At 47.2% G+C, this 21,220-nt stretch overlaps 1 protein-coding gene and 1 non-coding gene across 3 annotated transcripts in view; one reads left to right on the top strand and one right to left on the bottom strand.

Moving 5' to 3' along the window:
• The first annotated feature begins 2,733 nt into the window (after positions 1-2,733).
• Positions 2,734-21,220, top strand: part of LOC147604300 (S-adenosyl-L-methionine-dependent methyltransferases superfamily protein) — a 73,129-nt gene continuing 54,642 nt past the window's right edge. The window contains exons 1-5 of one of the 2 annotated variants that reach the window (XM_086795344.1): positions 2,734-3,018; positions 8,826-8,884; positions 9,139-9,189; positions 9,312-9,441; positions 10,138-10,223. In XM_086795344.1, coding sequence (XP_086651470.1) covers positions 2,769-3,018; positions 8,826-8,884; positions 9,139-9,189; positions 9,312-9,441; positions 10,138-10,223 — 576 coding nt within the window. In that variant the 5' untranslated portion in view covers positions 2,734-2,768. Of the gene's footprint in view, positions 3,019-8,825; positions 8,885-9,138; positions 9,190-9,311; positions 9,451-10,137; positions 10,224-21,220 lie in introns of both variants that reach the window. The other variant, XM_086795343.1, reaches the window with a different exon arrangement.
• TRNAN-GUU (transfer RNA asparagine (anticodon GUU)) lies at positions 8,367-8,439 on the bottom strand. The gene has a single exon. It is a non-coding gene; the product is annotated as a tRNA-Asn (tRNA).

The following is a 21,220-nucleotide window of genomic DNA, read 5'->3' as shown; positions in this document are numbered from 1 at the left end:
CCGGCCGATCCTAACCCTTATCCTGCTGATATTTAAGGTGCGCCTCTCATCGGCGATCACCCAATCCCTTTATCCTTTTCATGTGGTGCCGACAAGCCCGGCCCATGACTTAGAATACTTAAATTAATTACATGATGACGTAAAACGTAGTACGTCTCAATGTCCGTCATAGGTTAACAAAGTCATCCATGGATATGCTTACACCTATGGATATGCCTTATATGGATGTGCTAGTGGAGATAATGAAGGAAGTTCATCTTCTTCACCCATTCACACTCTTGGGGATGGGGCTCATGATGATATGGGGACATTTCATAGTTTGGACAACATGCATATGATGATCTTATGGTGGGAGATAGTACCTATGCATATGTGGATCATCATGATGTTGTTCATGAAAAAGGGCAATATGCGGATCACTTTGTTAAAAGGTTTATGTGGTTGCTCATTCTACCATGGATATGGTTGAAAATATAGGCCAAGGTGGCAAGGACGGGATTGAGAATTAGTATTTTGATGCCAGAGCCACAATGGCAAATGAAGTGGATGCGGATCAAAGTGGAATTGTGTTGGATCCGGGTGGTCGATTGGAGATTACATTTGAGGATCTACTTGGATTTGTGTTTGATCCGGGTGGTCATTTGGGATCTACATTTGACCTAGACACTCGTGGATTTGTGTTTGATCTGGGTGGTCATTTGGATTCTACACTTGATCTAGACACACTTGGATATACATTTAATCTGGGTGTTTGTCTTGGGTTTGCATTTGGTTCGAGCATAGAGAACATTGGTCTCGATTGGAGTGATGCATGGTTTCTTGGAATTTCGTTTGATCCAGGAGGTTACATGCATTGGGGATACCTATGCCATGGACTTTTGTTGCAATGTGGATGCATTGTCCGTTTTGTAAAGGTTGATACTTTGGTTATGACTGTGACATGTTTAAGGGCTACCATTTTCATTGGGGTTGTATATTCATGTGGTGGAGCCTTTGTGAAGGCATCAAGTACACTTTGTGGACAGTTTTGAAGACCTTTGATGTGATTTACAGCCCTAAAGGTAGTTGGTTACTCTCTTGAATAGGCTTGTTGTGCCTAGGCATTCACACATCTCCGGAAGGCTTTGGATTGCCATGGTGTTTAAAGGGAACTACTTCACCTACATCGGGGAATACTATGTTTATGTATGGATGGGTTACATTGTGGTCATATCATGTGCTTTGAGCACCTTGATTTGTGGCTTTCCATTTGATCCGGGAGGCATTGGGTAGAACAATGTGGTGCAAGTAAGTTGGTAGAAGGTCTGGATGCATTGGAGTATTATGCTATATGCATTAGAAAGTACTTACACTTGAAGATCGACATGGGGAGCAAGTTTTGGGTTGCTTTGAAGGCAAAAGGAGCAGTTTTCAGCCACCATTGGAGGCTATTTACAGCCCTATATTACATGATGATGCTCTCACATGTACATTTGCCATGTCACTCACTTATATGCTTGACAAAATTGATGCTCGAGCACTTGTTTGTGGATGTCTTCGTGGATGTCCAACCAATGTTACAAGGTTTGCATGGCCAAATGTGGGGGCCAAGGAGTAATTGTGTGTGAACATGGGCAAAAGTATATTAGACAATTATAAGGCCAAGTTGTATTATCTTTTAACCACTTTATTAATTCAAGCCTAAGCCTTGCTCAGGCAAGTTTTAATGCAGTTCTTCCTCCCATGTCCTTAGACTCCATGTAAACGATGTCTAATGTGTCTAGACTCCACATTAACGAGTCCCTCCTCCCTCCTTTCTTTTCAAAGATGTGCTCAAAAGGGCAGATATTTATTTGCTTGGCCATTTCACCATTTGTGAAAAATGTGATTAAATGGGTGTCCACCCCTTTTTTTTGGTTGAAATTTTAAAAAGGTAGAAAAACAATTTTCTCTTTGCCATGCTCGAAAGGGTAAAAAAACATTACACAAGTGCAGATAGTGGAAAAGGTGCAATTTAAAGGGTGTTCGCCCTTTTGACCAAAAATTTCCCTTTTGGATGGTTGAAGGGCGGGATTAGGCCACCCTTTCCATCCCCCTTTTTTGTAGTGATACAGGCCGTTTCTCCTTCTTACACTTGGTCTATTTAACACACGTGCCTTAAATTCTTTGGTTTTTTTATTCTCTAGTTTTGTATGTTTGAGAGAGAGAGAGAGAGAGAGAGAGAGAGAGAGAGAGAGGTGAGATACAAGCAATGATGGTTGTAGGCTCCTTGTTGCCACTTGAGGGGCTTGGAGATCTCCACCTTGCTTGAATTAGAGTAGCCCCTACTCTCTCTCTCTCTCTCTCTCTCTCTCTCTCTCTCTCTTATATACACATGCAATACTCACTTTGCAAACATGAGAAGAATGAGATTCTCAAGTAGTCAAAAACACTCAAAGAGACCAAGATATGGATCACAAAAGAAGCGACTCCAACGTAACTCAAGCAAATGCTTGCAAAATTAGCCAAAGTTCGAGCAACTTGCAAAGAAATAAAGATTGCGAGGGCAGAGCGCTCATTGAAAATTTCGGCAAACCCAAACCTAAAAATTAGAACCGACAAACGACGGGGGCTTTGTTAGATGATGATTAGTATCCTGACATTTGGCTTAATCAGATGATTAGTAGAACTTATTTTCATTTGCTGGTTGGGTATTTGGTCTCAAAAGCTACTTTGCCCCCTCTCCCGGTTTAGAAAAACTTTCTCAAAAATAAAAAGGCCTGGTGAAGGAGAGAAAAGTAAGAAGAGCAATGGCTCCGCCGAAAAGACGAAAGGATGCGACCACAGGAGGAGGAGGAGTGGCAGGACGGGCGGTCATGAAAGCATCTCGAAAAGAAAGCTCCTTGCAGGTGGCGAGGCGCCAGGCTGCCCGTTTGCTGCACACCATCCTTCAAGGGGACGCCACCCGGCACGCCACTGCCTCCATCAAGTCCTTGATCTACCAGCCTTCTATCAGGAACAAGAAAGCCACCATGGCTCTCACCTGCCAAACCCTAAAATGTAAGTTTTTTTTCTTAGGAAGGTCTCCATGCACGGAATTGGGCTGTTTTTACAAAGGCAAGTTTTTTTTCTTAGGAAGGTCTCCATGCACGGAATTGGGCTGTTTTTACAAATTGCCTTTGCCTTCCATGTGCTTTGACATGAGAACATAACAACTTTCTAGCAATAGAGGAAGGTCTTGTTTACAGAACACTCCCCGCCCAGCTCCACGTCCATAGGGGCTGGGCAGTATGTTGCACCCAGTCCATCCCTCTGGGGAAGCTCAGATGACCCCCGCTGATGGGCGAAAGCTGTTACCTAACATGTCCAGGGTTTCAACTGTCAGAATGCACAACGGAAATGAAGACAACTGCTGTAGAGAGCAAAAACGCAGATGAAAGAGAGAGAGAGAAGCTGTGTAACTCTGCTATATACACTAGAGAAAATTCCAGAAATATACAATATGAAGTGTGGGGGCAAGGGGCCATTTTATATGGCCCCAGGCTGCTGGTCAGCCAGCCTTATACAGGCCGTCAGCAGCACGACCAGCCCTGGAATGCCCATGACCAGCAACATAAGAAGTCAGCCAGCACACCTGACCAGGTCGAGTACCAGAACTGCAGTTGGCCAGCTTCTGAGGACAGCCGACAACCCTCCACACCTCAGGAAAAATGGGGAAAATACATGGAGAGTGAGGAAAAATGGGAAAACACTAAAACGGGCGGGTACACCCACAATAGAGGCCCTAGTATAGTGTACAGATAAGAGATGATTCCTAACACCCCCTCTCAGCTCCTGGATGTGGAACCAACCCTAGTGAGCTGGAGTGCCGCTGGAGCATAGCCTGAGGTAGAGACTTTGTGAAGAGATCCACCGCATTGTCCTCCGTTGAACAATAAAGAAGCAAGATGTCACCAGCCAAGATCTTCTCACGAACAATGTGATATTGTATCTCTATGTGCTTGGTCCGGGCATGGAAGACCGGGTTCCGAGCAATAGCGATGCAACTCTGGTTATCGCACGGGATTCTTTTGTGGAAACCCAATCTCGCCAAGCAACCTCCGCAGCCCCACAACCTTGCAAGCAGCACCACAAGCAGCCCGGTACTCTACCTCTGTAGACGACAAGGCAATAGTCGGTTGCCTCTTACTGCTCCATGAAACAGCTCCTGAGCCGAGGGTAAAATTGTAGCTTGATGTAGATCTCCTCGTGTCTGGATCTCCTCCTCAATTTGAGTCACTCCAACCTTGGAGTCGAACTCGGTCCTTCGTTTCACCTCCAGTGTCATAGGAGAGTCCAAAATCCTTCGTACCCTGCAGATACCGCAAGATCCGCAATCCTGCATCCCAATGAGACTTCAACGGCGTCTGCATAAACGAGCTCAACAGGCCCACATGAAAGCTAAGTCCAATGCGATGTTCAGCAACGAGATCAATGAACCAACCAGCTTCCGATACAGAGAGGCATCAAGTGGCTCACAAGGATCATTCACTGAAAGCTCTGTGTTTGGGTCCATCGGTGACGTGATAGGCTTGTAGTTCTCCATACCAAAGGTCTCACGCAACTCATAGACATACCGCTGCTGAGAGATAAAGAACCCCCTCTGGGTCTGCCAAATCTCCAATCCCAAAAAGAACTGGAGTAAGCCTAAATCGGTCATCTCAAACTCGTTTGACAAGGCAGCCTTCGTCATTGCAATGTGCTCCACATGACCGCCAGTGAGAATGAGGTCATCCACATAAAGGATGATCAACATGACCATGCCGCGTTCCCGAAAGAGATACAAGTTAGGATCTGCAACAACTGATCTCTGAAATCTAGTTCGTAGAAAGAAGGAATCAATCTTTTGATTCCAAGCCTTGGAAGCCTGCTTAAGATTATACAAGGCCTTCCGCAACCTGTAAACCATTCCCTTTGATCTTGGAGCCTCAAAGCTTGGAGGCTGCTCAACATACACCTCCTCCTGCAGGTCACCATTAAGGAACGCGGATTTCACATCCATCTGATATACGGGCCACCGCTGAGAAGAAGCAAGGACAAGAATGGTCCGAATCGTGGTCATCCTCGCTGTCGGTGCAAAGGTATCCTCATAGTCGATGCCAGGCCGCTGAGCATAACCCTTAGCCACAAGTCTGGCTTTGTGTTTGTCCACCGATCCATCTGACGTATACGTGGTCTTAAAGACCCACTTGACACCAATGACAAACCGTTTTGATAGCCTTGGAACCAACTCCCAAGTTTTATTCTTCTCTATGGCATCCAGTTCCACCTGCATGGCTTTTCTCCAAGTATCCTGTGCAAGGGCTTCCTTGAAGGAAGTGGGTTCTTTGTCCTGCATGATACGAGAGATCAAAGCATAGTTTCCCTGTAAGAGCTCTGTTGAATGACTTTCGTCACGAACTGCGATCTTTGTCGTGCTCTGTGGTTCATTCGGAGGGAAGCACCATAACACCTGACTCCCGAAGAGTAACAACCATCTGGGTACTTGAACATAATGTGGGGCCTCCTCCTGCTGCTTACGGGGTCTGTTAATCAGGTCGGACGGAGGGGTGTATTCACTATACCGAAAGACCGGGGTTGCCCAAAAGCCCTCCAGGGTGGCGCCCTCCTTAGGAAAGTTGGTTTGAGGGAGAAAGCGGTGGAAACATAGAAACATGGGACGGGGAACGGGGACGGGGACGGGGACGGGGAACGGGACGGGAACGGGGCAAAAGGCCGTCCCGGGGACGGTGGAAAAAACGGCAATCTGAAAACGGCATGATATTTGAATTTTGAATAGTACATGAGCATAGTGCCAAGGACTTACCGTGCCGCCCGAAATGCTATGTGGTCATGAAAGAAGAATCGTGCCACCGCCATGTCCACCTCCTCTTTCAATTGAGGGTTCCAATTCTCATCAAGCGTACTTTGGCGTCCCCGGGAAGCGGATGCCTCTCTTGATGAACGAGGTACATGCGGCGTTGATGTCCTCACAAAGGATGTGGGGTCGACGGCCACTTGAGGATTGCGTTTTGCCAACTCGGCCGCCTCATAAACCACAAGCTTTTCAAGGAGCTCCTTCTTCTTCTCGGCCGAAACCTCCTTGCAAAATTGCACTTCGTTGCCGGGCTCATGCAAGAAGTGAGCACGCACTTTGTGGGCACCGCCGGTTCGCTTGTAGCCGCAAAGCTTACATACCCATGGTCTTGAACCACCCCCTTGACCGTATTGTGAGCACTCTACCTCATCCCACCAACTCCATCGATGTACGGCGGGCCTCCTTCTTCGTGATGGAGCGGGTGTTGAAGTAGTGGAGGCGGCGGCGGACCCGGGTTGAGGAGAGGAAGGGGTTTGAGAAGAGGATGCCATAGTGATAGAGACTAGAGTAGAGCTTGAGATGGATGGTAGAGCTTGAGAAAGAGTCAAGATGGAGAATTGGGATGGAGATGTTGGAGAAGGAGAGCTTGGACAATGGAGAGGGTGAGCTTGGAGAGGGAGAGCTTGGATGTTGGAGAAGGAGAGCTTGAAGAGGGTGAGCTTGGAGAGAGAGAGCTTGGATGTTGGAGAAGGAGAGCTTGGAGAGGGAGAGCTTGAGCCTTGAGCCTTGGGTCTTGGAGAGGGAGAGCTTGGAGAGGAGATGGCTTGAGGAGAGCATGGAGGTCTCTTATATAGAAGAAGGGGAGCCATGTGGGAGAGCTTCAGCCATGCGCATCACCAAACGGCTAGGAGAGAGAGCCGTTGAAGCCCCGCCCAACGGTCAAAAACTGCGCAACGGCCAGTTTGACCGTTCCCGTACGGACAGGGAACGCCGTTCCCGGAACGTTCCCGGGACGCGTTCCCGGCGTCCCCGTTGCGCTTCCTGGCTGCCGTCCCCGTTCCTCCGTCCCGCGGGCGTCCCGCCCCCGTCCCAGGCGTTCCCCGTCCCTAGGGTCCGTTCCCCCCGTCCCATGTCACTATGGGTGGAAAGGTCAATTCGTTTCATTTCCATGGAAGAGGAAGGTAAGAGCGGGTTGGGTTCTCTGGCCTAGGCAAAGCATCACATACACGTTTCGCTATCCATTAACAGCAGTGAAAGCGTAAATCTTTTTCAGACCTAACCTATTGGGAGAGGCAGGATTCGAACCTACGTAGAAAACCTTCAACAGATTTACAGTCTGTCGCTTTTAACCACTCGGCCACTGTCCCCGTTCAAAGTAAGCTTTGACTGACTTTCTGAGCCAAGATCGCGATTGGGAAGAGAGAAATCGGTCAATCCACACGTCCTAACCCCTTCCAATGGACTAATCGAACAAGTAGAGGTTCAAGGAATCAAACAAATAGAGGCCATGTTGAATGCCGTCGGTACACCTATGCTCAGAGCTTCTGAGAAATGTCATGGTCTAGTCCCCGGAATACGCTTAGCATTCGAAGTCTTTGAAATAATTGCCTAGAGAGCAAGGCTTCGGTCCTTCTCGATAGAATCGTCAGAAAGCGAATCGACAAAACCCAAGGTAACTTCTCGTTCTCCCTATTGTGGGCGAGGAGGGATTTGAACCCTCGACACCGTGGTTCGTATCCACGTGCTCTAATCCCCTGAGCTACTGGCCCCGTCTCCACTGGATCTGTTCCAGGAACCCCTTCGCCGAAGCAACCTTTCCTCTCCTTACCCATTCCAGATCAGAAAGATGCGGAAACTTAGGATCCTCTCTCAGAATATGCCGACACGGAAGAGATGCCACACTGCGAACAAATAAGACACTTTAGAAAGAAGGAAAGAGGCGTAAAGAAGGTGGTATCGTATCTGTTACGAGGCATAACATACATGTATTCTCGATCATTGAGTTCGGGTATACTTATTGAAGGGAAGTCCATATAATTGAACTGGACTGGGAAGGGAAGTTCGGGTATACTTATTGAAGGGAAGTCCATATAATTGAACTGGACTCGGAAGCAGGTTAATTGATTGAAGTAAACTAAACCGAATTCTCCGTTTTCAAATCAATGAAAAAGCCGAACAAAGCACAAAGTAATGTAAATTGATTGGCCGTTACCATCCTATGTTACCATTCGTGAGCTGTGGTTCGGGGGATCCCCGAGGAATGGCGGACCGTTGTTGTTCTCGAGCAAGAGAGACACTTGGTCAACAATCCCATTGAGTTGGGCATCTTTGTCTCGTAGGTGCCATGCCCAGATCCTTGTGGTACCGATAGGGTCATCACGTCTTATAAACCAATACCCGGTGCAAGCAACTCTTCATCGTTTCCCCGGCTTTTCACCAATACCCGCCATTCAATCTACATACCATTTTTATCATTTTTTCTATACGGCTTTTTTTCGATTACCACCGTCTCGAGGGCGGGCCTATTTAAAAGCTCTAGTCGATCAATTCTCATGTTTGTTTCAGTTATTTTCTCCGGATGCAAGACTCTAACTTGCGACCCATGGATTAACAGTCCACTGCTCTACCGACTGAGCTAATCCGAAACAAGAATGGGTGTATTACTGACCCGAATGAAGCCCTGCAACCCTTTTTTCTCTATAAGGGGGTGATGGGGTTGTGAAGGTTATGAGCCATGACTCATCAATGATTCAATATTGACATTTTTAAACTTCTGGTTTCGTTTTCAATGTCTTGTAACTTTTTATTTATATATTGAGCATTGCTAGGTTGTGAGTCTGAGTCTTACTCATAATTTTGGTTCCTTGTTGAGTTGTTCAATGTTTTTGACGTATACGTAGGCTTAGGGCTGTTGTGCTACAGCTTGCTGCTGCCTTTACATGTGAATCCTTTTTGCTTTGTGGTACCTGACTTCTGGTATTTCGTACATATGGGTTGTAACTTGATCTGAAAACTCCTTTTGTTTATGTAGATCTTCCAATCATCAAGGAAGTGCTGGAGAATAGTGGTCTTCTCAAGAGTAAGAGCAAGGTAGTCTCTGTCCTTGAGCTTTGCAAGGAAGGTACTTCAAACGTTACCAGATCCTAAAATTGAGCTCTTTTGAAAATCAAAAGTTTGGTCATCTGCTGGCTTTCTTTAAGAGATTAGATAATTGGGTGGTTCGATTCATCAGACTTCACTGCATTAGAGACCCGTATTTTTAAAGTAAAGATGTTACATTCTTGATTGTAAATAATTCTTTCTAGAAATTTCATACAGCTGACTTTATGAAGATGAACCTGCAGGTGCATACAGAACTTCTTTATGTTACAACATTTGAGCTGCTATTTGGCAAGGTTTGCAATACTCTTTGACTAGCTAATGTGATTAGGTTAAGAGGCTACACATCCTTATCTTGAAAAGTATCTCAAAGATTTTGTACTTTCTTTACTCATTAGAGAGAGATGCTTATTATCAGGAGCTGGTAGCTTCTGGGGGAGTAGAAGATTTTGTGCTCTCTCGAAAGAACTCTTTACGGGCTGCTTTAGCTCGAATGCTAGCGAAGAGAAATGTTCTGCGTGCTGAAGATTTACTACCTGCTATGGAAGGTGATGTTGGTATGTGTGCTTATCACTTGCGTTCCCTAAGGTTTTCAGTGTTAGACATCGTGTTGCTTCATAAGTGATATTCAAACAATCTTATATATGTGGTGTGAATATGGTGTAGTATACTTGATCAGCTTTGTGAGCTCCTCCTTCCTATCCCTACCCTTCTGCATGATTCTTTTAATGTCATGTGCATCAGTCCCTACCACTCAGATGCATGTATCATGTAGGGGCATACCTGGGGTTAGGATTTCAAAGATAGCAGCCAAATACCAGCCAAATATGCAGAAGAGCAACCAGGAGAAGGAAGCTCAAAGGGAAGGTTGTTAATAGTGGGTTTTGGGCGGATAAGTAGAGGAAGCCAATGACCTAATTAACTTCAATTTCAGCCAATTCTGGGCAGGGACAAACAGTCCTAAGTCGCTGGGCATGGGTGGGCAGGGCATTAAGACGGTGGGCTGCAGCTGTCTACAAAATACGGCAGTGTGAATGCATCATGTGATAACTCAGTGTGAATGCATTACGAACACAATCAATGGACTTTTTGAGTCTATGACTCGACCCCTTTCAGGTTATCAATATAATGAGCAAGAAATGCTTGTTCACATTTATGCACTTTTATATGACTGAGCATTTTGTGTGTAATGTGTTGTGAACAGTGTTTCCTTTGGCAATGACTGACTCACCTCTTGCAGACAGGTTCTGCAAAATTGCGGTATGTTCGTGTGAACACTCTAAAGATGACAGTGGATGAGGCTTTAGAAGCTCTGAGGAAAACTTTTATGGTAAGATTAGGTTTTTTTTTTAAAATCTCTCTCTCTCTCTCTCTCTCTCTCTCTCTCTCTCTCTCGGAGCTGATGTTGCTCTCAGATTTCTATGTTCTTAGTATTCCATGATGAGTTTCCATGGACAGTTTTGTATCACCCCAGTGAGATAGCTATGTTTATGTTTTCTTTCTGTTTTATTTTCCATTCCATGATGAGATATGCCATGGACATTATTGTATCACTTTGGTCTCATAGGCCCATTGGGTCTTTAGTAGACGCTTAATATATCTTTCTTTCTTTCTTTCTTTCTCTCTCTCCCTCTTATTACTTTCTTTGATTTTTATTTTTAGTACCCATGATGATATATTTCATGGACATGAAACCTTTTGGTCTCATAGGTCATTTTGGCCTTTTGTAGACGTTAATACAACTCTCTCTCCCTCTCTCACCGCCTCAGAGTGGAGACAAGTAGAGCTGAGCGCATCTTCAGAGCCGGGAAGCTCGTACGGGCACCCAGAGAGGAGAGGATCTACTGACTATGCCACATAGAGGTTGAGACGGAGGAGCATTATATATGCCGCTGCCCAGTATACTATGAGATCCGCGGGAGGTTCCACTGTCTATTTCGTGAGGGATTCGGTCCACTCTCTAGGATCATTGACTTCCAAGACCAGCGTTGCTTGGGCCTCTTCCTGCTTGAGCTCCGCAGACACAGGGACACCTTCTTGAGACACAGGCCCCAGCCACCCCGCCCCCTCCCTCAGTAGCCAACCATCACCAGTTTCTTCCGGACCGAGGAGGTGGAGGACACTGACATAGTGGATCTTGTGGACCCTCCACGAGCTGCTCTGGACCTACCTCGCCCGAGAGGAGTTACCTCGGACCGAGCCTCTTCACTCCAGCGACGCCCTCGACCCCCCCGTCGGCCACGATCACCTCATCAGCTCCAGATCTAGGACATACTCCACTGCCACCGAGCTTCTTGTATACCCTACGCATATAGGTTGCATATTGAGCCTCTAGCAGTAGTGCTCCATCCATCACACCCCCCCACTAGCTCAGTACTTTCATACTTTATTTCATGTTCATTTTGTCCTTTTTTTTTTTGGACATCCAGAAGACATTGACAGTTGTACATTGATTTGTCTCATAGGTCGAGTTCGGCCTCTAGCAGACGTTAATACAGCTTTCTTTCTTTCTTTCTTCTCCCTCCGAGTACGGGGTTCCTTTTTCATTCAGCATTTTTATGTTTATGATCTTTAGTTTACAGTTTACACATGGATCATATGTAACACTTCTGACTCATAGACCCATGAGGCCTTTAGTAGACATTGATACTATCTTTCTTTCTTTCTCCACTCTTGATCTTTCTGCCCCACTCTCCACCATCACGGCCAAGCTCACCACCTTTTTGTATGATACAGCCTGCATCTCTTTCCCCTCCACACACCACCCTACCACCAAGCCTCCCTATGGATCCTTGCCTCAACATAGTTGGTATGATGACGAGTGCAAGACCACATGCCTAGACACCTTACGTTGATAAAGCAACGGGACAAATCACTGAGTGTCAAGCGGAAATGAGGTGCCAACGCCTTGTTTGTTGTAAGAAGGTGGCGTTTTTGGTCAAATGCGAGGATGACTTTTACCGATCCTATTTGAGTGACAATAGTAGTGAGGCCACCCACCCCCATCACAGATCGAGCCATTTGGCATACCTATGCACAAAAACTATAAGAATATTGCACAACACAAAGATAGATAGATAGATAGCAAAGTGCAAAGCAGCCTGTCTCGTGACCACATCCTCCGTGCTGCTGCTGTCAAACAAGACAACTCCTCTTTGACCACCTATGTAGCCAAACGTCTTGAGCAATTCATTGCGCTCATACTCTTGGTCTTGGTCTTGGTCTTGGTCTTGGTCTTGGTCGTCCTGCTTATCTTCGAGCTGTTGGCTAATGATTGCACCAATCGAAGAATTGGGGTCCGAAGACCTAGAGGCGATCGCTGGGGCCTGTGTGGTGAGCCCCGCTCACCATGGAAGCGGTGGAGGCTGGGGTGGTAGTTTGAGGAGTGGTAGTCTTCTTTGGACAATCCTTAGAAGTGTGTCCTTTTGTATGACAAAAGAAATCCTCCTTGTACTGGTTGTTTCTTCTGGATTGAGCTTACCACTTGTCTTGCTTGCTTGAGCTTCCTGGATTTGAGTAAGCTTGGGCGCATTAGTCGAGTTCTTGGAGCCAGAGGCTCTCGTGCTCTGACCTTGGGAAGACCTCGTTTGGTTCTGGCCTTTCCCCTTGGGGGCGGGTGCCTTGGGAGTTGGGGAGTCTTGGCCATCCTCCATTGTACTTCATCTCAGTGGAGCACGAAGAAGCCTCTCTTGAGGAGGCGTGGAAGCTTGAATTGGATACTTTTTGGGAGGAGAACTCCAAACTCTGCAAGATGATACTGGCAGCCAAGGACGACATGCGGAACAACTTGGTGGAAACAAGCACTGGTCTCCTCTTTCATTCATTGATGCATGGCATGTGGAGAGACATGACAAGGGAACAATCGCTTTTCCTCAAAGTTTAAGGACCAAGACTTATAGTTTTTCTTTTTGAAAAAAAGGGTGGCCTTATGAGCTTCAAAGATCTATATGGGCGAGGATCTCACCCCTTTGTAGGTGGAACACAAGAAACTTGGAATGGTCCAAGTCATGGAAGCAAGGAAAATTGGCAAATGGGCCACTTGCGTGGAATTGTTTTGGGACCCTCCCTCACCCTTTGATATGGACTTCCTTGGTCCGTTTGCCCAGTGGTCATATGTTGGGGGCCCGTTCGCTTGTATCGTGGGGAGCTTTGAGTATGGGTCTAGCTCGGTCACTCCAAGATTTACTTATTTTCACACTGCTGCTCCTAGAGGCCCAAGAGAGGAGCCTCATTGGGATACGGGGTAGGGACAGACTTTGAGTTTTCCATCCCTCCCTGTAGTGGATGGCCCTGATCTCGGACCCTCCCCCTTGCAGTGGTTGGGAGTGTTCACCAAACATGACATACCCTTGGCTATCCATGGCGCTGATGAGAGATCTATAGTGAGGCCATCGAGGGCACCCTCACCCTGCCAGCGGAGTCCATCCGGAGCATCTAGCTAGATATCATTCATACCCTCCAAGGGCATTGGGGGGTGTTGGCGGAGCTCTCGTGTGTATATTCACCGTGTATGTGAACCATTGTTTGTGTCTCCGCTTATGTGTATGTGAACTACACCTAAAGGGCTAAGTGAGAGAGTGTGTGTGTCCACCTTGTGTGTGTGTGTGTGTAAACCTCATCCATGTATGTGTGTCTGAACACCCCTTATATGTGGATAAGATAAGTGTATGTATGTGTCATGTTTCCATATGTGAGTGTGATATGTAAGTGTCAAAAGATAAGGTTTACAACCTACAAAAGCATGTACTTGATTTGAAGTAATATAAGTCACATCATTTTTCAGTCGTGCAAATCATCTCTCACTAAGAGCTCTCTCTCTCTCTCTCTCTTCTCTCTCTCTTACTCTGTAGCAGTGGACAACTTCGATTCCCTTTAGTCTAGCTTTTGCTGCAGCTAACCCTAGACTATGAAATGGTATGAGAGCTAAGGATCTTGTTGTCACCATCGTCATCTATGACAACTTCGCTAGTAGTTTCTCACCCAGCACAGTAGCACTCGAATCCTTCTTTGCTCAAGCTGACGTGTCTTTTCCACCTCGCCCATCAACACTTTTGCTGTCGCTGTACCCATCATTGCCGCCTTTCATCTCTTCGCTGTCCATGTCTGTGCAATGCCTTGCTGCCCATTTTTTATCTTGCCACTCATTGAGTCTGCCTTCTTTCCTTGCGCTTCTTCGCGGCTGCCACGGTCTCTACAGCTGACCGATTCCCTTGTCTCGGTGCACCCTCACCATCAGTTGACCAACAACCTCATCCACATCTGCATCGGCACTCTCCTCAACTGTCACCTGCACCTGCACCTGCAAAAGCCACAGCATCAAAAAGTTTTCCATAATCTGGTGAAAATTGGCTAATTTAAGGTGGCCTACATCCATATTATTTGGAGTTTTATGCAAAACTGAACCATTAGCATCAAATTGAAGTCACAAACACCTTCAATTTTGGGGGTTTTTTTGTAAAATTCAGCAATTAACATCAAATTGACCCCAGAAAACTCTGGGGTTCCCTTCTTCGTCTCTTCCTGGAGCCAAACTCCTGTAAAAATTGGGGCTTTATTTGCCTCACAATTTGAAGCTGTTGGAACCCACGAATTGGCATTTTTACCCAATTTGACCTTTGAACCCAAAATTGAAGACTCCAGCCCTGCAGTTTTGAGAGTCATGGGCTAAATGCCCTAAGCAACTGTCCCATGGAATACATTGACATTATCCTTTCCAGGGCTTTCTTGCCGTGGGCTTTATCGACAACGTGAAGAGCAGGAGTGTGTACATGTGTGCAACAGTTGTGCGGGGAGCATCTCCCAAATTGGGAGATTTTACTAAATATTTATGTTTTTATGTGTGAGTGTCATGGGTGCTCTACACAGGCTGTCCCTTGAAAAAGATTTGTAATTAATGTTCGTTTTGTGTGCCTTCATTTATAAAAGGCTCCGTGTTATCTTGTATCCTAGTTAGGGGGGGAGGGGGTGGGGTGGGGGTGGATGTGACTAAGCGATAAGCTTCGATCATAAGCTGATCAAGGGATTAGCATGGCACGGGAGGTGCGCATGGGTAGGTCACCTCTTTGTAGTGATGTGATGGAGTTGGAGGTTGGTTGCTTCTTTTGCATTCGGGTCTCACCACCTTCACTTCGAAGGGGGGTTTGTTGGGGTTTCGGAGCTCTGTATGTGAATCATTGTTTGTGTCCCCACTTGTGTATGTGAACTTCCCCTAGAGAGCTAAGTGAATGTGTGTGTGTCCACCCTGTGCGTGTGTAAACCTCATCCATGTATGTGTGTGTGAACACGTGCTAAGGTGTGAACACTCCTTATATCTAGATAAGATAAGTGTATGCTATGTGTCATGTTCCCATATGCGAGTGTGATATGTAAGTGTCAAAAGATAAGGTTTACAAGCTACAAAAGCATGTACTTGATTTGAAGTAATAAAAGTGACATCATTTTTGAGTTGTGCAAATCATCTCTCACTAAGAGCTTTGTCTCTCTCTCTCTCTCTCTTCTCTTTCTCTTACTCCTTTGAAGTAATGAACACCTTCGATCCCCACCTTAACCTCGTCTGTGTTGCAACTAACCGTAGACTATCAGGGGGGGAAAGCTTCAAGGTGGCTCCGACTGCTCGTGGAAGCACCGTTGAGGCCTTCCTAAGGATTAGGTGTCAGAGTCCTTTTCTCACTAATAGTGGTGGTGAGCCCACTCGGCATTATAGAACACCTGTGTGGTCCCCCACCGAACAACCCCCCCCCTCCTCCTAGTCGTATGAGGTAGCCTTATTCTCTTACAGCGGCGACGAGCGGAGGGAGAATAACATCGTTTCCCTTTTTTAGTTTTCTTGATTCTCACTCCTCTCTAGGGAGCTGAGTTTATACTTAGCCATCATGGCTGTTTTGTTCGGTAACTAATAGAAGGATCTCTTTCATGGGGAAAAAAGGATCAAAGGTACTTGGTTATTCATTTACTAGTCACCGAGAGGCCTTATTAAGGCTACGGTCCGGCCACGAGGCCCAGCAGGATACAACTCAATCATCCATCATTGACTTCTTTGGACCTTATAAGCTTCCGCCAACATCTGAGGGAATTGGGAGACCATGGATGGGACACCCCCTCCCGTCGGGAGAGTGCCCGCCGGACCTGAGTTATCTGGGATAGGGCTTAGACCCTTCAGAGCTAGATGTCCTTGTTCTCCATGATCCAGGTGCTCTTCTCGACAGCTCCAGATCTGGGACATCCTTGAGCAACATAGAGCAGCTTCTATTAGCAGTCATCTCCTGTCTGTACCATAGTTCTCACAGAGGGCCCTTGTGGGGGGTGTGGCCGCCCAGGAGCTTTGCTTAGTTTTTCCCAAATTTTTTCCCATTTTACTGGTCGTGGGGGGGGCTATCAGTTCTGGCCGCCTGTTTTGTACCTGGTCGACTGCCTGTATGCAGTCGTGGAGATCCCCATCAGCCAGTTGGCTGTCTTATGGCTGACCGACCAGCATAGGGGGGTGGTATATACCACCCCTACCCCCACTTCAGTTTGTTGTATCGGATCTTGTATATAGCAGAGTTTATACAGCTTCTCTCTCTTTCTCTCTTCTGTGTTTGCTCTTCTTCACAGAGTTCTGTGTTGATATTCAGGCTGGTGGTTTCTCTCTTGTGTTTGCTCATCTTCATCGTGGAGTCTTGCTGGGTGTGCTCTCAGTTGTTTGTGTCATATCCGCTGCGTATTCCGACATGGTATCAGAGCCCCAGGTGGCTTTAAGGTTGGAGACATTGGAGAGCTTGCGGGACTGTTTCTTGAAGACCTTGGAGAGCTTGTGGGAGATTTGAAGAGCTTGCGGGACTGCTAGTTTTTTGGTGCTGATTAGAGATCCTGTGGGCTGTTTGGGACTTGGAGATTGGGTAGAAGGCGGCCATCACTGTTGGACAGCCACCTTGCATATTAGTTGTAGCCTCCTCTTCAATTTTTTCCCACCCACCCTCCCTTCACAAGACCAAAGTAACAACCCCAACCCCCCCCCCCCCCCCCCCCCTCGAGATGGCGGACTTGCTTGAGATGACTAAGAAGCACGTGAAGATCCCTACTCTCCCCACGTTCCCGGTGGATCGACACTTGGACAGGACCAACTATGGCATCTGGAAGGTTATGATGGAGTTTGTATTGGAGTCTTATGACTTGACTGATTTCATTATTGGTGGTGTTCCACGGCTAGAGTTGGAGGATAGGGAGCTTTTACCCTTTACTTGGAAAGAACGGGAGGCTCAGACACAGTTGTGGGATCGTGTCAATGCTCGTGTGCATTCTTTCATCTTCCTTAATTGCCCACCACAGGGGATTAATCATATAAAACATGTGACGCTGGCCAGAGGGATTTGGCAGCATTTGGCTTCTGTGTATAACAGGGTATCACCCATGAAGCGGATCTCCTTGGAAGTGCAGATGCGGGTGATGGATCCTGCAGAGTCTTCGATGATGCGGGAGCACATCAACAAGTTGCAGACTCTTCAGCAAGAGGTTCTTCAGGTTGGGAAGGAGATATCTTCAGAGGCCATGGCCATCACTTTGCTGTCTCATCTGACCTCTCAGTACTTAGCTTTCTACTCCTCTTTGATCACCAGCGGCAGGCTCAGCACCATCACATGGGAAGAGCTTGTGCCTATGGTCTTGGACCAGGAAGAGTGTTTTACGAACCCTCCATAGGGTGGAGGTTCTGAGGCCTTGACTGGCCAGCGGTCGCAAGGCCGTAGTAAGGGCAAAGGGAAGTCTTCACAGGAGAAGTCTTCCGAGCAAGAGCCCGACTTGGATCATGACGCCTTGAAGGCAAAGAGGACCTGTAACAATTGTGGCGAGAAAGGCCATTATTGGAGAAAATGTCCTAAGTGGAGCACCGAGAAGGGTGCAGATTCCTAGGTAGTAACCGTGAAGACTCCAGCTTTTGTGCACTTGGAGATTATGGACACCGGTGTTTCAGCTTCTTCGAGCAGGGAGGCGGTTGGACTCACCGCTAGGGACACTCGGGAGTGGATTCTTGATAGTGGTGCTTCCAGGCACATGACTCCTTCTCGAGAGTTATTATAGGATCTTCGAAGCCATGCAGGTCACATCCTGATTGGTGACGAGTCCACTATACCTATTCACAGTGAGGGCAGGTTAGAGAACGTTCCTGATGGCAGAGGGGGAAAGCATTCCTCCCAGGTTCTTTTTGTCCCATCTCTTGGTTTTCATCTGTTGTCAGGGCATGAGGTTTGCAAGACTAGTGTACGGGTGGAGTTTGAGAGAGGAGCATATTGTTGCTCTCCGGGACAAAGCGATAGGCCAGGTTGTTGTTAGCAGTTATCTCCTGTCTGGACATTATCTCACAGAGGATCTTTGTTGTGGGTTTGCCCGCCTTGTACCTTTTCTCATTTTTCCTCATCTCCCCGTATTTTTTTCCTATTTCTTTCTCGTCATGGGGGGGTTCTTAGTTCTGGTCGCCTGGGTGTGTCCTGGCTAACTTGGTTTGCTGGCCGACTGGAGGATTTTTCCCAATTGTGGACTCTTGGCTGTTGTCGGCTGGTTTATAGTTGGCCGACCAGCATAGGGGGGTGATATAAATACCACCCCTGCCCCCACTCCATTGTGTATTGGGTATTGTACCGGATCTTGTATATAGAGCAGAGTTCATACAGCTTCTCTCTCTCTTTCTTCTACTCTTTCTCTTCTCCACACAGTTCAACGTTTTCTAGGCTGGTGGTTCTCTCTTGGGTTTGCTCATCTTCATCGTGGAGTCTTGTTGCGTGTGCTCTCAGTTGTTTGTCTCATATCCGCTGCGTATTCCGACATGGTACCAGAGCCCTAGGTGGCTTGAAGGTTGGAGACATTGGAGAGCTTGCGGGACTGTTTCTTGAAGACCTTGGAGCTTGCGGGAGATTTGAAGAGCTTGCAGGACTGCTGGTTTTTTGGTGCTGATTAAAGATCCTGTGGGCTGTTCGGGACTTGGAGATTGGGTAGAAGGCGGCCATCACCGTTGGACAGCCACCTTGCATATTAGTTGCAGCCTCTTCTTCATTTTTTTTCCCACCCAGCCTCGCTTCACAAGACCAAAGTAACCCCCCTCGAGATGGCAGACTTGCTTGAGATGGTTGAGAAGCACGTGAAGTTCCCTACTCTCCCCACGTTACCCGTGGATCGACAGTTGGAAGGTACCAACTATGGCATAAGGAAGGGAGTCTGTATTGGAGTCTTATGACTTGGCTGATTTCATTATTGTTGGTGTTCCACAGGAGGACGGGGAGCTGTTAGCCTGTTACCCTCTACTCGTAAAGAACGGGAGGCTTAGGCACAGTTGTGGGATCGTGTCAATGCCCGTGGGCGTTCTTTCATCTTCCTTAATTGCACACCACAAGTGATTAATCATATAAAACATATGACGTTGGCCAGAGGGATTTGGTAGCATTTGGCTTCTCTGTATAACAAGGTATCACCCATGAAGCGGATCTCCTTAGAAGTGCAAGTGCGGGTGATGGATCTTGCAAAGTCTTCGATGATGTGGGAGCACATCAACAAGTGGCAAGCTCTTCAGTAGGAGGTTCTTCAAGCTGGGAAGGAGATATCTTCAGAGGACATGGCCATCACTTTGCTGTCTCATCTGACCTCTCAGTACTCAGCTTTCTACTCCTCTTTTATCACTAGTGGTAGGCTCAGCACCATCACATGTGAGGAGCTTGTGCCTATGGTCTTGCACCTGGAAGAGCGTTCTATGAACCCTCCACAGGGTGGAGGTTCTGAGGCCTTGACTGGCCAATGGTCGCAACGCCACAGTAAGGGCAAAGGGAAGTCTTCACATGAGAAATCTTCTGAGCAGGAGCCCGACTTGGATCGTGACACCTTGAAGGCAAAGAGGACCTATAACAATTGTGGTGAGAAAGGCCTTTATTGGAGAAAATGTCCTAAGCGGAGCACTGAGTAGGGTGCAAATTCCTCAGCAGCAACCGTGAAGACTTCGGATTTTGTGCACTTGGAGATTATGGACACCAACGTTTCATCTTCTTTAAGTAGGGAGGTGGTTTGACTCACCGCTAGGGACACTCGGGAGTGGTTTCTTGATAGTGGTGCTTCCAGGCACATGACTCCTTCTCGGGAGTTATTAAAGGATCTTTGGAGGCACGCAGGTCACATCCTGATTGGTGATGAGTCCACTATCCCTATTCACAGTGAGGGCAGGTTAGAGATCGTTCCCGATGGTAGAGAGGGGAAGCATTCCTCCCAGGTTCTTTTTGTTCCATCTCTTGGTTTTCATCTGTTGTCAGTGCATGAGGTTTGCAAGACTGGTGTACGGGTGGAGTTTGAGGAGCATTTTATTGCACTCGGGGACAAAGGGACATGCCATGTTGTATGGGAAGGCGGAGTGGAGAATGGGAATTACAAACTTTCAGCACTCTCTCTTACAGGTTCTCAGTTTGATGATGTGTGGCAGTTTCGTCATGACCACTTGAATGTGGATACGCTGCTCAGTAGGCTTTCCGAGACCAGATGGTGGATGGCTTGCTAGATGTTGGCAGCAGTAGGCAAGAACATTCCAGTTCTTGCATTCGTTAGTTAGAGGAGCCTTTACAGGTGAACTATGCTTTGATGTCTCGTATCAGTCGAGACAAAGAGCCTCCCGCAGTTGAGGAAGCTCTTTCCCAGGGGACTTATAGGAAAGCCAAGCAAGTGGCAGATGGTGACTTGTAGGTGGAGGAGGATGTTGAGCAACCTCCAGGCTTTGAGGTTCCGGGTTGAGAGGGGGTGGTTTACAGGGTCCGGAAGGCCTTGTATGGTCTTCAGTAGGTTCCCAGGACTTGGCATACCAAATTTACATCTGATGATCCTTGTGAGCAAGTTGATGCCTCTTTGTTTCGGAAGCGGTTTGGTTCATTGATTTGGTTGCTGAACACCAGATTGGACTTGAGCTTCCCAGTGGGGCTGTTGAGCTCATTTCCGCAGACGCCTTTGAAGACTCATTGGGACACAGGATCACGGATCTTGCGGTTTCTGTAGCGTACGGAAGATCTTGGACTCTTCTATGATACTAGAGGGGGAACGACGGATGGAGTCAGCCTCCACGGTTGGAGTGACTCAGATTGAGGAGGAGATCCAAACGCGAGGAAATTTACTTAAGGCTATGGTTTTACCCTCGGCTCAGGAGATGTTTCATGGAGCAGCAAGAGGCAGCCAACTATTGTCTTGTTGTCTACAGAGGCAGAGTACTGGTCTGCTTGTGGTGCTGCTTGCAAGGTGGTAAGGTTGCAGAGGTTACTTGGCGAGATTGGGTTTCCACTGGCGGAACCCACGGTTATCCAGAGTCACTTTGTTCGTGAGAAGTTTTTTGCT

This window comes from Cibotium barometz, chromosome 62, assembly GCF_041138505.1.
Source record: "Cibotium barometz isolate CiBa-2024 chromosome 62, ASM4113850v1, whole genome shotgun sequence".
NCBI classification, from domain to species: Eukaryota; Viridiplantae; Streptophyta; class Polypodiopsida; order Cyatheales; family Cibotiaceae; genus Cibotium; species Cibotium barometz.
The sequence above is the reverse complement of the archived record's forward strand: the minus strand, read 5'-3'. Positions and strand labels throughout refer to the sequence as shown.